The following is a 17,253-nucleotide window of genomic DNA, read 5'->3' as shown; positions in this document are numbered from 1 at the left end:
GAGGAATCAATGCAACAATCTTTCACTGGGATTCTGGTGTCCATCTAGGGAAAAACAAAAATCATTGGCTGAAAACGTGCAATCCGCCAAAATGGGAAGAATCCCAGTCATATGGCTGATATTTTTGGGGGAAGAAACCTTGGAATGCTTGGAAAACAAGGAAAGCACTAATTCTGGTGCTATTTTTCAAAAAGAAAAATCGGTTGAAAAGCAATTTCAGAAAAGATGTCACTAGGCCATTATACAAGATTCTGAAGAAATTCTAACTATCTCAGTTCCCTGTACTTTACTAATTCTTTTCAATTAAATATAATTAATTTTAACTTTGATTCATGCTACATATTAAAATTATCATCTAATAACTCGAGAATATTATTCTATATGTTGTATTTTTACTTGCATTTTTGTGTTTCATTTATTCAGTTATTCATCTGAAAAACTCATATACTTACATTTTTTTGTTGTCCCTTCCATTTTCTGATATCGAGATAACACTATACATCAAATATTAAATAAACATAAAAATAACTAATGGCTACTACAGCAGACTGCATAGAGTTTGATATGATAAACCAAAAAGATTTCTTTCTTGTGGTCACTTTTTTGATAGGTAAGTTCTAATAATAATTCTGGCTGTATTTATTTAACCGAGATTTTTTATTTTAAATATTTTTATGAGTGCAGTAAGCTTTTACTTAGATAAAAACAACTCACTTACAAGAAAATGTTTAGGCATATTTAGCAATAATATAAAAGTTTTACTTAAGACCTTGTTTCTTGATTTGAGTTATTGATCTTATAAAAAAAAACAGCTTTGTTGTATAATAACATTTGCTTTGCTAACAAAGCAATAATTTAGAATTTTAAGAAAACACTTTTATAATTATTATAACTGTGAACAAAAAAAATCTTACATCTCGAACATGCTCGGCATATTCAGTAAATTTTTCTGAATATTCTTCCAGCCTTTCTTGGTCCCCAGCAAGTGCAGAAGTTTTCATAAAACTTAGGATGTTTACTTCATCAAATAATTTCACTAATTCTTGTGCTTGATCAAGTGCAGTATCTTGAAGCTGAATGGATAAAACTATAAATTCAGTATTCAGATTGCAATACTGTACAAAACATAAAAGTTTTAATTTGAACAAAAAAGTGTCTCTTTTTGCTTGCATGAAAATTACTTTTAAATGGTAAATTCTTGCATAAAATTGTAAGGATAAAAAAGGTACTTTTTTGAAAAACAAAATAATCACAATGTACGAGGTTTGTCTGGAAAATAGGTATAAAAGTTGAATAATAACTTTATTTTACAATTATTCAGATATTGCAATATGGTCTCCTTCAAAGTACTCCCCTGAGACAAGATGCACTTCTGCCAATACCGTTTCCACTGTTGATAACAGTTCTGAAAGTCTTCAGTTGTGATGCTGTTCAGTCGGTGTCGTTTCTGCCTTGACGCATTCCACATCTCCCAAGTGCCGCCCTCGAAGTACCATTTTGCATTTTGTTAGCAGGAAGAAGTCACAAGGGTCTAAATCGAGTGATTAAGGTGGGTGGTCTGTCATGGTGATTGAGCTTTTGGTCAAAAAACTCACGCACAACGAGCAACGTGTGAGCGGGCATATTTCTTCATTTCAAGTTTTTGTGTCAGAATTTCATGAACGATTGTTTTAGGCATTGACAGCTTGCCAGCTATCATTCTGACTGTCAATCTTTGGCCTTTAAGAACACAGGGATGAAAACAACCCAAAGTCAAAAAAGGGGGAAAATTGCAAGACTTAAAATTTGAATATATATATATATATATATATATATATATATATATATATATATTTTTACATTACGTGAAATTATATTGATACTATATTGTCTTTTAAATATTAATAGATACTTTTTACTAGTAGAAATGCTAACAAATGAATAAATAAAATAAGCTTGCATTTATTTAAAATTTTAACACATATAAATTCCATTTACCACTTCTAATTTCCCATAGCCCACAAATCAGGAGAAAATAAAACTTTATAATGTGACATCTAATGCTATAAAACTTCCATATAATTAAACACTTAATACAAGCTGAATCATTCGACACCATAATTACAAAATGACATTATCAGTAAGGCTAACCTTGAAGAAACAATTTGAGGAGTATTTTACAATTTTGTGGAGCAGCTGGGTATATTCTATAAAAATCATTAAAAAACTAAACCCAATCTAAAACGTTTTGAGCTTTGATGGTCATTTTAAGCACTAGCATAAAAATGATTATTTTTCAATTAATAAAAAAGTTTTAAACACTATGTCATGATTTGAGAATATAAGCATCTTTAATTTCCTATATTTACATGACTGTCAAAGTAAAATTGCACAGTATAATTAAAATAAATTTGAATTTATTAAGATCTTCAAGAGCTATATCTTAAGCCTGAAAAGCATTAAAACTAGATTTGAAGAATGATGTTGGCTTGGATTAACTCGGATGGAATAGGATAAGTATTTTTGAACAGGTGTGGCAGTCTTCATAAAAATAAATAAATAAAGCATAAGAAGGGTTGAAACTATTAGTCCACGAAAAGGTTTAAAGGTCTAAGCAGTAGAATGGCATAGCAGAGAAAAATGAGAGAGTGTTACAGAAGTGGATGCAATCAGATTTCAAAAGCTACATCTAAGGACTGCACCCACCGTCACTCTCCAGCAATTCCCCCTCCACTCCTATTTCACCCTCTTCACCAACAGCAAAAAGTTCCTTACTTCTTTCTACTCAAGAAAGAACGTGTGCCTCAGCAAGAATCTTGATGGGAAGGTCGGGGCCAGAAGGGGGGTGACGGGGTATTTGCGGGATCGCTAGAAAATGGCTGTGAAATGGGCATGGCAAAACAATGAGTGTACAAATCTTCAGAAAAAAATAAAATACATACAAGAAGGGTTGAAAACAATAATCTACAAAAAGTTATAAAGGTTTAAGTGATAGGCCAGCATAGTAGACAAAAATGAGCGAGTGTTATGGAAACGGATGCAATCGGATTTCGAAATGCAAAAACGCTGACGCTTTGTACATCATTCTCAAGCTTTTTTAACTCACCACCCACGAAACGAAGTTCCATTCTTCTTTCTATCTTAGAAAGAACACGTGAGTCAGCAAAAATCCTGACAGGAAGAACGTGATCGCATCGCGATCAAAGGCTTGAAAATATTCACTTGCCGGGAAATGAAAAAAATACAAAAAGCAGAAAATCGCGGATCTATGGAAGATTTTCATCCCTGAGAACACCAAACCTGAATTCATTCAACATTTTCATCAGAACTCGATGTCTATGGGCGTCCTGGGCAAGGGTCTCCTTTCACATTTTCTCGACCTCCCCGAAACATTTTTAACCACTCGTTTATGCTTGGTTCCTTCAGAGAATTGTCTCCGTGAACTTGTTTCAAACACTCAAGAATATCACAGCCATTCTTGTCTAGCTTTGCAAGAAACTTGATGTTGATGCGCCTTTTCCTCAATCGGCGAGAGCTCCATGCTGACGGCAGGTGAAAAAGGGTAACTATCAACAAGCAGTCGCATGCTCCTATGTACATGCAGAGAGCTCTGAATTGAACTGAGCAATGAGGGGCCTCGCTACAGTGGCAGTATCACCTCGTGGCGCCTGCACGATGCTGTGAAACGTCTCCTCAACTTTCTTTATGCGTATTTTGCGGACAAATCTCGTATTTGAAAAAAAAAAACAAGATTACCTTAAGTTTAAGATAACCACTTTAGGACAAATAGTATATTAATTTGTTGGGCTATATAATCAACTCCTGTTCGGTTTTCTTTTTTCAGTTCAATTTCCCATATAATTTATCCATTTCTTGTTCTGAGCCACATAAGATATGCAGGTACAGTAGAATCCGAAAAACTTGGGCTAGTGTGAACTGAAGAATGACCAGGTTTTGAAATACTGAACTATCAAGAATGGAATTAAGGAGAGAAACCAGTTTAAGAAGCTGAAATTTTAGTTCTTTTCATGATTTTTTTTTTAACCAGAAAGAAATAATCAGAATTTGTTTAAACTTTGAGGATATTTTATTCATCTTTAGAAGAATACCTTGTAATTTTTTAAAGTATTTTCCACCAGAAATAGTGGAATTAGAAACTGCTGTCCATGGGTAGTCGTCATTAAAGTTTGTTCCTGGTGGGCACTACCAAAGCCACAACTTTTATCTGTAATCATTACAATTGTTTTTTTCTAGTGAACAACATATTTCCTAGCATGATTCTGATGAAAAAAGTTGAAAATTGCATGATTTTGAGGTGTTTGATTACAATGTCATTTTTTCTACAACTTTTTTTTCATATTTCTTGCATTAAAAAAAATATTTTTATTCTTAATATCATCCCAGAGTTAGATTCATATAGAGTATAATTGAATAAAGAACATTCACACAAATTTTCTGAACAATTAGTCAATAACTCTATATGCTAGAATGCCCGCCAGTTGAAAAGAAGTTGTTTTGAGAAAAACACGTTTGAAAAAACTGCTGTGAATATTTCGAATCTCCACAGTCATTTAAGTGCTCTTAGCATCGGAACTAATCAGAATTTTTCACAGAAATTTTGGCAACATATCCTTGAATAGTTTTACTAACATTTTATGATGATTAAAAACGTGAATTTTTTGATCCATCTAAACCAGTGGTTCCAACCTTTTTAGTTGTGCGGCCCACCAGTTTTGTAGAAAACACAATTGTGGCCCCCTAACTACTACAGTAAAACCTGTCTACAACGATACTGTTGGGACCTAAAAAATTATTGTTGTAGACAGGTTATCGTTATAGACAGTTCGATTATTTATGCTGGCATTTTTCCGGGATCAAGGAAAATATCGCTATAGACAGGTTTATTGTTATAGACAGTATTGTTATACACAGATTTCACTGTGTATATTACTTGCACAGCCCAAATTTACTTTCTGCGGGGGGGGGGGGGGGGGGAGGCATCTGCTCATAACTGTCCTTAATTGTAAATATACTGTATTAGGATTAAAAGTGTTGTAAAAAAAGGGTTCTGGATATGTTAATCCCCTTCTTCCCTCATGTTGCAACACTGATATAGGTATACTGTACAAGAAAAATTTTCAAAATAATTCTTAAGAAAAAGAATAACTTTATTGCATTCACTTAGCTAGCATAGCTGCAAGAAAACTCAAAAACAAGTCATCAAAGTTAAAGCTTTCTCATCAAAGTAAAGTCATGGGATTTTTGACACTGTTTTTACTCTACGAGGGAGTTGATATTTGAATTGAAACTAGATAGTTTTATTAGTCTGAAATAACTCCCAACATTCTTTTTATTATTATTTTTAAAAATAATAATTTTTTTTTAGTGAAAAGTCTCATTTAAATAGGTAGGTTGTCGAAAAGCCCCTGAAGTGTCTGAATTCACTGGTATAGTCATGCCAGTTCAGCAAAAGATGAGCATTTCTAACTTGAAGCTTGAAGCTATAGTTAGTTTCTTTCACAATTTTCAAAAAAGGAGTTACTGTTTCATTACATTTGATCTTCAAAAATAGAGGAAAGTCTTAAGAAATATGAAAAATCGTAATCTTACAGTTCCTTATTGGCTATGAGCCAAGGAGAGCTTTTGAGTAACGGTAAAACTAATAGGTGAGTTTTTGCAAAAAAAAAAAAAATTAAGACCCCAAGATGTATCTTGGTTCAGATTATCGACCAATGTCCATGGCCCAGTAATACTCTGGTCACGGCCCACTAGTGGGCTGCGGCCCATGGGCTGGGAACCGCTTGTCTAAACTGTTTCCCCCCTTAAAAAAGAATAAATAGAAGTATTTCCCCAGAAAATACAGAGCTGTACTTGCATGTACTGTTTGCTTCAGAATACAACAGAGAATAAACTGCCCATAAGCAAAGAAAAAGCATATAATTTATGAAGTTTTTACAACATGAAAATGAAAGCTAAGGAAATGTATAATGACCTACTGTCTTTAGCAATAGAAATTTTTGTTGCTTCATCACCAAGATGACAAAGGAACAGTATGAATGAAGTGAAAAAGGGGGGGGGGGGCTCAATAAGAGTGCAAGCGCCCCAACCACTTGTTAATTGTACTATAAGGAACAGTAATTCCATTGCCAATGCACTCTTTTGTTTAAAATACTGAAAGACTATTTTGAGTCTTTAATTCACACTTTAAAGCCATGCCACATTTAGTAAGGACTCTACAGTCAGTTTACTAGCAGGAACCTTTTATTTTCTTATAGATAGTCCTCAGAATTAGCAACTCGTTGCTCTAATGTTAATGCTACTGATGACAAAGTCTACTGTGCAGAAGTCCTGTCGACATTATTTGATTCAAATATCCAGCAATTGGTTAATGTTAAAGCAGGATTTCCTTCTGTTTTTGAGGATTTGGTTCATTCAAGTGGCTGATTCAATTAACGATTGATTCCATTACCCAGCACTCACTGTATTTTTCTCATCTATGTATGCTTTATTTTAACAAATTGCGAACAGAATTTAGAAATTCATACCTCCTGCTTTAAATCCTTAGCAGCACGCAAAACTTGTAGAATAGCAGCTTCTAAATCCTCAGTAGGAGATGTGACCCCCGCTTGATCCTAAAAAAAAAATAAGCAAGTAGTTTGAAAATATAAACCATGATGGGTTTGAGATTCATAAAAAAAAAAGTATTGAGTATGATTGCAAACTAATTGAATCCATATCAGTCAGAAAGGAATCTATCACAATACCAAGACTTAACAGAGAAAAGTTAATTTTTCTCCATGCATTGAATCTAATAAAACTTTGGTAATAAATAGGCTTGCCAAACATCCCGGTTTGTTTGGAACAGTCCCGGTTTTCATACAACATCCTGGAATCCCAGGTAGTTTACTTCATGTCTTACTTCTTCATCTTCAGGTATAAGATAAATCTGATTTCAAATGACCAAAAAAGTCTAAAAATAGTGAACTGTGAAGGATTATTTAGAATAATTTCTTTGCTGTTTGTAGCGTTGACACATAAAATTACTATCGGATTAGCTTGTGAGGATCTTTATAACGAGCTTAAAACCAAAAAGGACTTTCTAAAAAAGTCCTAGCAGATGAAAAGTACATGTAAATGTTATTCAATATTTTATTCCTCATACAAAAGTGTTTCTTATTTCTAAAGTATTCTATCAAAATTAACGTATAAGAAATAAAATGTTTAAATTTATCTGCTTGTGTCCTTTACCACTTTCAGGTCTCGGCTATTTGGACCGCACATCTCCCTCCAGACTCGGGTTTTTTGGCGCTTTGCATGATTTTTTAAAAAATACTTGGAAGGTGTATATTTTAGTGATTTTTATTGTATTACATGCTTCAAGATGTTTTCTTTCATTATGAAGGAACTATTTGAATGAAATAAGAATCGATTTTTAGTAAGAATTTATCAGAAAAAGCATGTTTGAAACTAAAAAAAAAGTTCTGCATTGGAAAACATCATTTTTAACCATAAAAGTTTACATAGACTAAAATAAAAACTTACCTAAATCTTGAACAAGTATCTGAAAAAATGGGTTTTATTTGTAAATAAACAATATTTAATAAAATTTGCTTTTCTACGGTACATTTTAAAGCACGAACTTGAGTTTGAATCCCAATTCTATCACGTTTAATATAGTTATTTCTGCTTGGTGCTGCATCTATATTTTTTGTTTGGAAGTAAAAGGATTGTAGTTAGTATCTAAAAAGGCTAGAAACATATATAACTCGTACTTTTATAGCTAAGAGAGTAAAAATTGGATCCCGAGAGAATCTCAAGCTTAGTTAACTACACCAAAAACGGCAAACCGAGTTACCCTCGGGCATAGACTTCAAGGTGTTATTATTACCCCTAGTTTAGGTTAATAATTACAGTAGAACCTTGGTATAAGGATACAACGACCCCTTCGTTAGAATGACCATCTTAAAAAGTCCCAATTATTATACTATAGGAATAATGTTAATTTTGAATCATTACAGCGACCCCAAGCATATTATTTTTTGTTAGACCGACTGCCAATTTCAGTTCGCAGAACTCATGAGTAAGTGAGATATTGTACATTGTACAGTGGTGCAATTTCAAGAAACCTGCATGGCTAAGCAAAATCAAATTTCTATATATGTTAAGTGCAAGATTTCGGCCACTGTCAAAGAGAATAAATGTCCAAAAGCTGAAATTGTGAGACAGTTTGGTATTCAAAAAAGCATGTTATTCACAATCCTCAAAAACAGAGATAAAATATTAGCAGCGAATGATGCAGGTGTCTCAAAATCCAGAATGCGTGCATGAGAGGGAAAATTCCTGCTTTTAGAGAAAGCCCTACTGGAATGGCTCAAAATGATGCGGTCTTGCAATACTCCAATAGATGGAAATGTCTTAAAAGAAAAAGCTAGGATTTTTTCTGGAAAAATGGAGGGAGGGGAGGGGCATGATGAAAAGGGGAGAACTAAAGGCCAGAGGGAAGGGAAGGGGAGCAGTTGCAGGCATTTGTGAGAAACGAGTTGTAAGAAAGGACATTCTTCTCGTTCCCAATTGGCCGGAGACTGCATGGCCGGGAACATGAAGTGTGGCGGGGTTGCAGAGGGGATGTACGTCACTCTTCTCTCTTCTCCAAGTTTGAGAAAATCATATTGCACCATTCATTCGCTAAAATGGCTAAGCAAAATCAAATTTCTATAGATGTTAAGTGCAAGATTTCGGCCACTGTCAAAGAGAATAAATGTCCAAAAGCTGAAATTGTGAGACAGTTTGGTATTCAAAAAAGCATGTTATTCACAATCCTCAAAAACAGAGATAAAATATTAGCAGCGAATGATGCAGGTGTCTCAAAATCCAGAATGCGTGCATGAGAGGGAAAATTCCTGCTTTTAGAGAAAGCCCTACTGGAATGGCTCAAAATGATGCAGTCTTGCAATACTCCAATAGATGGAAATGTCTTAAAAGAAAAAGCTAGGATTTTTTCTGGAAAAATGGATGTTGAAATAGATTTCAAAGCTTCAAATGGATGGTTTGAGAAGTTCAAGGAAAGGCACGAACTCTCTTTTAAAAAGCTAGGCGGTGAGAGTGCAGAAGTTGATGCTGCAACAGTCATTGGATGGAGGAAAGAACAATTGAAAACTCTACTCAAAAAATATGAGCCAGACGACATATTTAATGCAGATGAAATGGCTCTCTACTACAAGTTGTTGCCTGATAAAAGTCTGATACTTAAAAGTAAAGAAAATGCGCAAGGAGGAAAATGTTCAAAGCAGTGGTTGACAATTCTACTTGCGGCAAACATGACGGGAACCGAGAAGTTGTCTCTTTTATTAATCGGAAAGTCGGCAAACCCAAGGTGCTTTAGGGGTGTGAAAACCTTACCGATTGAGTACAAAAACACCAAAAAAGGGTGGATGACTAGTGCTTTATTCAAAGAATGGATTTGAAAACTTGACCGGAAAATGGCTGCAAGTAAAAGAAAGATTTTGCTTATTGTTGACAACTGCACTGCTCATCCCGCAATCGGCAATTTAAAAGCCAAAAAATGGAATTTCTCCCTCCTAATGTTACCGCAATACTTCAACCCTTAGATCAGGAAGTTATACATTGCTTCAAATCCAACTATTGAAAAATGTTAGTCAGAAGAATGATTGCCGCTATGGAAAACAAGAAGACGTACCACATTGATATCCTAGGTGCTATGCATCTAGCCAAATCAGCATGGAATGATGTTCCGCAAAACACAGTAGCACATTGTTTTAGTCATGCTGGCTTTAAGACAAAAGGAGAATTTCCAAAAGAGTTGGGATAACAGTCAGCTGAATTCCGACCTTTGCTGGAACCCTTATTGCCCAGTGCTCCTTGTAGATGAAACTCCAGACACTAATGAAATGACCCAGCCCCTTAGTAGTATGTTGTGGTTGACGAAAATTTACAGTGCTGAGAAGAAAATTTGAATGAGGACGATTTTATTGCCGCATTACTGGAAATAAAGAAATCTGCGATTCCAACGACGGAGAAGAAATCGTCCAAGCTTTTGAAGAAGTGAATGAAAAAGAAGTCTTCAATGCAATCAATGACTTGCATCAGTATTTTGAAGAACAATTTAATTCTGAAAATTTCCTTCAAAATCTAGTGGATGTGGAATCAGTGATAATGAAAAATTCCCGAATGAACTTGAAACAGGCATCAATCAAAGACTTTTCTCAAAAATACAGTAATGGAACAAATGAATACTAGAAGTATTCTCTAGGTATGTACTGTTGGATCATTTCTTTGTTCATTTTTTTAAATTTATTTCTTCACTTCGTTACAATGACCATATGATGTTGGTCCCATAGGGGGTCGTTATACCAAGGTTCTACTGTAGTAACAATTTATTCATAGCATTGAGAATGAACTACCCTCTAAATCACTCTGAACACCAGCCAGAGGTTGTACTGTGTACCCTTTTGGATACTCGCTACACAGAAGGGGGAGGAGGCATTCTGGTGTCCTCGTCCAACATTTGAGAAATCAGGAAAGCCTAGTAATAAATAACTATAATTTTTTTATTGCTTTGGATGAAATGATTTCCAATCTCCAATTCCATTCTTTATTATTTATGTTTACTTGATTTTTAATTGACAGTTATACGTTATGGATAGAAAAAAATTGAATAAAATCTACACAAGCTGTGATTAAATGTGAAACTTAGTACCTCTAATAATTTGAAGATCATCTCTAACTGATTTCGGAATTACACTTATATTTTTAAAGGTTTTTAATGAAAATATAACGATAATTTCTGTATTTTTGCTTTGAATATTTTATTAATAGCTGATATGACATGAGTCCAATTCTAGCAAAGATGCAAAAGACTTGAAAAAAAAAAAAAAGAAATATGTGTTCCTTTGCTTGCTATGAAAAGTTGGATTTCATAATTTTTAAGCTTTGCTGTAACTGAGCAGAAATCTTTTGACATCTGCTAATGTTTTTTTATATTTATTGCAATTCCTGAAAGAGCTAGCAACTATAAAAAGCAAACTATGAAAAAATAAAACGGAGTTTTTCCAAGCTTTTTTCATTTGTCCTTAGGTATTTGTTCTTTTTTATTAGGATGGGGCACAAAAAAGCTCAAGAAAGAAAGCATAAGCACAACATAAAACTATGTTTGTAGCATAACTCTTACATGTCTTCCCTTTAAAAAAGGAACTACAACACGAAACAAATGATACAGCAATTAAAGCAGCTGCATGATAAAATAATAAAGGGAGAATGATTCAGGAAATACAGATTTGAAAACAGGAAGTTTTTTGCAAAATTGAAGAAAAATAGTTATTTTGAAACAGCAAAAAGGCAGCTGTACAATAAATCACTGCAAAAACATTTACAAATTGAAATATACATTTAGCAGATTTTAATCTCTAAAATGAATATTTTACTTTCTTCAAAAAAATCCATTTCATTCTTTTAAAGAAAAAAAATCAAAATTCATTAACATTCACAATGGATCAACACTTTGAGGATGCTATCTTTTTTCCTCCAAAAGTGAAATGTATCTTTGCTTCTCTTATAACATGATGAAATAGAATACTATGCATGAACTCGGGATTGTTTCCAGGAGAACGCAAGGTGGGGGGGGGGGGGATACACCTGTTGGCCCAGGCTTGAGCCTGAAAAGGGCCTGAGATTTTTGAAATATATGTCGGGACATAGAGGTAAACAATATGGAGGGGGGGCCATAAAAGTCATTTGTAATGGGCCCCAAAATTTCTGTGAATGTTCCTGATTATTTCTACATTAACTGTAAGGAGTTACATCTATGCAATGAAATTCCTTACAGTCTGGAAATGAAAACCCACTATTTTAATTACAAAGTTACTTTTCCCTATTTATTTTTTATTTATTTACCCACATTTATTTTATTTAAACATATATCGCTTGAGGCGACAACTGATGAGTTAAATGCTTTAATCCCCGGATGTCCTCAGGACATTCTAGATGTTCTGTCCCTTATTTTCGACCCCTTAAGAGTTAGAGAGGTGACATAGGGCAGAATGGCTTACCCTGGATGTCCTGCATCCAATGGTACCAGTATTGACCTGGTAGACATTCACTGTCTGGAGGAGATAGGCTTACAGATGAACAGACACACACAGACAGATGTGCACAAGTTTTAAGAGTATAGATAGGTTCAAAATCAAAACCTTAACATTGGCACAAAGGTACTCTTTTACATCTTGATTTATAATATCATAAGGTTTATGATGTATGAAATAATACTGCAACTAATAGAAAAAACTATTTGATCATATTACAAGTGCAAATCGTCAATCTATGCTCATGTTTTAAAGGGAAAATTATATATATATATATATATATATATATATATATATATATATATATATATATATATATATATATATATAACCTTAAAACCTTTACTAGAACATATTGTCCTCTCAGGGCAACAGTAGGATATCAAATATTTTACTGTTGCTCTGAGGCAAAGATATATTGACTAAGCAATCTAAAATATTTTTTTTAAAAAGGTATAAAATTAGGAAAATTATTATAGACCATGATTTGGTACTTAAATATATGAAAATTAAATCCAAAGCATATTTACCAAAGTAACACCAACTCTGAGAAGTTGATTCAATTCAAGCTTTGATCTATCACATAACAAAAGGACTTTTTCTCGATGAGCATTAGATGTATAAGCAGAGTCTGTAAAATCTTGAATCCTTTCCATAACACTATCCAAGGCACTCGTAAGTCGTTCACGATACATTGGACCTACTAAAGTCATACGAGTGATTTCAACAATATCCTATAAAGAAAAATTTTATTAATAAAATGGGAAGCTAAACTCAGCACATATCAAGGATTTAAAACAATGCATAGCTTAAAATCTACTGAAAGACCTAACTAAAACTTAATGCTTAGCACGGATATTGCATGTCAAATTGCATGACTCATTATAAATTTAATTGCAGATTTCAACTGTAAGTGTCATATTTTTCTCTTTTTATTTTTGTCACCAAAATTGTACATTAAAGCAATCTAAGGTAAAGTTGAAAGATGTTCATGGATGTGATCAGTTACAAACTCTTATTGGGTAAAATGCATAAAATTAAATCTATATTAACATTATAAAGAGAGAGGGCGGATTTTTGTGTGTTTATATGTTCAAGGTGATCTCCAGAACTATTGCAGCTATTTGAAAAATTCTTTCACTATCTGAAAGGTGCATTCTTACCAAGTGACATAGGCTATAAATTATGCATATATGTACTTAAACTATTTTTTTAACCAATATTTTGTCTTCGCGACCAGTTTATGTTTCGTACTGATCTATTGTTATATATGTAAACACAAGTACTGATTGTCTTGCACTTGCATTCATAAAATAGTTGAAGGTTCCCTATGAACTGAATGCTAAGATGTAGAAACAAGTGAAAAGAAAAATAACGTTGGCAGCATAAGAACCGCCAAAACCTTTATATGTGTTTGAGGCTGCTGAGAATAAGGTATATAGCATTCTAGCCTTGGACATCCGCGAAACATTTAGACTCGCAGAATGTTAATGCATCAAAATTTATTCAAATGAATTATAACTGGGATTCGCTTCGAGCAAATTTTTTTTGAATTCAAGTAGTGCAGATAGATGATATTAATCCGTGTTCCTAAAATTTGTAATTTTGCATGCATTTCATGCTACCCATTGAGGTTTTTTATCTGTACTAATAATATAAAGAGAGAGGGCTTATTTTGCATGTATATATGTTTCGGACAAGATTAATACATGATTGCAACCTACTGAATGAGTACGTTTCCAATCAAGCAATTAAATTAACCGATCAGCGACTCGCCTATGATACCAGAATGCAAATTAATGTTTATTGGCATACCCAGTGGAACTGTTTTTCAGTTGGTTTAATAAATTTAATCAAATTCAACTAGTGGTTGAAAACCTGACCACTCCAGGTTAAAACTACTTTGAATGGCTCCCTTCAGAAAGCAGCTTTATGTTTCATAAGAAAAAATGGGCCATTTGGATATTGTCTTCAAAAGGTCTGCCACATAATGTATAACGGATGTCTGATGAGCCATTGTTTGTCTATAGAAGCCGTGGATTCTAAACAAACTAAAAGATTAAGACAACACTGAGAGAGGTGTCATCTTCGCATTTGCCCCCGGTGACTCTTACCAAACTATTCCTGAGGTTCCCTTGATAAACGAGTGCAGATATACTTTAAGCCTGTTTAAAGCCATCTTCTTTTAGGGACTCTGTACGATCTCTGTATCTTAAGAATACTTTTAAGAGCACATATTCATTCTATTAAAATTAAAAGGGGGTATTCCAATAATTTCGTGGCGAAATTTTAATTTGTGTTATGTATGCAATGGAACTGGACCCCAAGTAAAATCAATATGAACTAATACGATTTACCGAATTATCCTTACTGGATCAGCAGCAGGTCAGTCAGGAATATTTCTCGAAATCCCATGGTCCTTGCATATTTTCATTTCTAATATAAGTAATTGCAAATTTCCAATGAAAATTTCTTATGCCATCACCATCATCAAAACTGAAGTTCATATGTACAATGAATGTTACATACAGGAAGATTATATTGTTCACGTGGAAGTAAAAGTTGGTCTCTCTTGATTAAGAAATGAAGTGAATAAATTTTCTTTCAAAACCTCATAAAAACGAAACAAAAAGAGCATGTACCATGATATTTCAAAACAAAAAAATCTGCAGAATATTTATTTAAGACATAATTTTTTCAACACGAACAAGTTTGGGACGTGCCCCTAGTAGCAAATATTAGATGATCAACCAAAGAAAACACTGTGGATTAGTTTTAATGAATATACTTTGTACTTTCATAAAACATGTTGATCAAAATAAGTACAAGATAACTGAATAAAATATTAAACGCCTCTGTCACTATATTTTGGATTTCCTATTTGAAACTCGTCCAAGAAATAAAAAATATGCACACAAAATCAAAAGTTTCTATTAAACATCACCCTGTCTCTTATCAAACACATTTATGCTATAATTGAATGCTTGTTAACTATCCGTTATTACTTTCAGAAATGAATTAATTTATCATAGAGCTAAGTTAGCATTGAGTAACAGAGGCTACTCACATTGCCTTAATTTAGAAGTTTTTACCATCATGTGCTGATGTTTGCCATATTTTCTATATTTTTATATTTTATTAAAATAAAACATTTACAATACATCTTATATCACAAATCTTTTACTTTATTATCTTTTTTTTTCTGCCTATCAATGATGTTTGAAAATTTGTATAATACATGAAAATTCTTTTGTAATAAGAATGGTATGAGAAAGATCTTATTTCTTGGTAATAACTCAATGCCTGAAATGTAATTTTCATGCATCAACAGATTATTTCTGTCAATTACAAACAAAACCAGAGTCAACACAAAAAAGAATCATAGTGCATATATCAACAGACATGGGTCTATGATCATTTGGCAGGGTGAAGCATTTCATTGTCATTTTGAAAAAACCTGATGATAAGCACCTTGCAAACTTTTTTAACTCTTTGGCGGTCCTGGGTCATGAGTAAGATGTGTGAAATTCTTCCCCACAAAAAAAATTTTTGGTGTAACTTCCCCTGTAAATCAAGTGCCCTACCTTCTATCAATGCCTAGCTACCACCCTGCGCCTCTGACCGTTTGACAACGAACATTTAGCATCAGAAAAATAAGCGTAAAATGCTTTTGAAACATGCTCACTATTGCATAATGAAACGTTCAAAACCATCAAAGATTTAAACTGTGGTCACAAGCACCATTTATGTGATTGTGAGCTTTCAAAATGGCACCTTCTGGGATATAACAAAAGAGCCTTTTGAGATAAGTGCCTTTTGCACAATATTTTCTACCTTTTTCTTTCTAGATTCAATAGGGTCTGTTGGGGTAATTTGGGTAGAAGTTATATTTTAGTGAATAAAATGAAAACTATTTATTTGATACACCGACAAAAATTCAGTTATAAACATCATCCTTACCCATGAATATATGCTGGAAAAATGTTGCCAACACTCTTTTTGAAATTGATAAAAAATAAATTAAACTTTTCGGTGATGTCCATGCAATGCAAACCAACTACTTCCAAATAGTGCTTCTAATCAACCTACTGCTCTATGTTTTTCAAGTTTAAGTATTGTGAGGCTCTAAGAAGTTAAACTCCGACTCCGACAATGTTTACCACTGTTTCGGAAAATAGGGAGGGTCGATTGGCGTTGAGTTGAGAAACTTTTTTAGTAGTTATTTAAAAATATTCAAACTAAAATCTGAGCCAATAACATGTCTAATTTTCACTAAACTCCCTGAAAACAGGTAAACATAGTCAAGGTCACAGCTCAACTAAGCAGAGCTGCACTATATGTAGATATTGCATATGTTCACTTGAATTTGGCATTGAATTGAAACATTTAACATAATTAGTTTTCACGTAATTAATGATTTAAAAACATGAGGTAATTTGGGTATACATTACATTTTACCAATCAGAAGGACAAATAATAATTTTATTGGACTTCAAACATAGTCATGTATGTGCATCCTCACTATCCAAGGTAATAAATGCTAAAAATGAATTGGAAGGTTGTTTAAATTTGCTTAAATGTTCTGTAACCAAAAAAACTACAGTAGAACCTCTCAATAAGGGACACGAAAGGGACGGGAAATTTTGTCCCTTAAATAGAGGTGTTCCTTGTTCAGAGGTATCTGAATTGTTGAAAGCTTTGTGCTTAGTATAATATCATAATTAAGATAAACTATTAACATAAATATTGAGAATTTTTAATATATGCTAAATAAAATTCAGACTTATAATTCAGAAGTATCTTTTAAATTAAAATTTAATCAAAATTTTATTAGAATCAAAATCATGTAACTTTTAGAAATAATTTTGAAGCAATTTGTTTCATGAATTTGCTTTATCTCATGTAATTTATGGTGCAATATAATGTAAACAACATTATGATCACATTTCTAGTTTTTCATAAAAAGTTTGTTATGGACGGTGTTGTATCCGTCAGAGCTGAATCCATATGAGTAAACTGCTGAGAAAGAAAAGCATGAAAGTTAATTTCAGCAAAAATTTTAAAATACATATTTGTTAATTTGCATGTTAATGCAAAGTCAAACTTTTCCCAGTTAATTTTTAGACTAAACAAGAACCTCTATTTCAATAAATTCAATTCATATCCATCTTATGCA

General features: G+C 33.2%; 1 protein-coding gene across 1 annotated transcript in view; it reads right to left on the bottom strand.

Moving 5' to 3' along the window:
- The window catches only part of LOC129219218 (alpha-catulin-like), a 125,250-nt gene that overhangs the window by 69,432 nt on the left and 38,565 nt on the right, over positions 1-17,253 (bottom strand). The window contains exons 7-9 of the mRNA XM_054853543.1: positions 12,608-12,811; positions 6,525-6,611; positions 915-1,073 (exon numbers count right to left, since the gene is read on the bottom strand). Coding sequence (XP_054709518.1) covers positions 915-1,073; positions 6,525-6,611; positions 12,608-12,811 — 450 coding nt within the window. The remainder of the gene's footprint in view (positions 1-914; positions 1,074-6,524; positions 6,612-12,607; positions 12,812-17,253) is intronic.

The sequence above is a fragment of the Uloborus diversus genome, chromosome 3 (genome assembly GCF_026930045.1).
Source record: "Uloborus diversus isolate 005 chromosome 3, Udiv.v.3.1, whole genome shotgun sequence".
Lineage (NCBI taxonomy): Eukaryota > Metazoa > Arthropoda > Arachnida > Araneae > Uloboridae > Uloborus > Uloborus diversus.
This window is presented reverse-complemented; position numbering and strand designations above follow the sequence as displayed.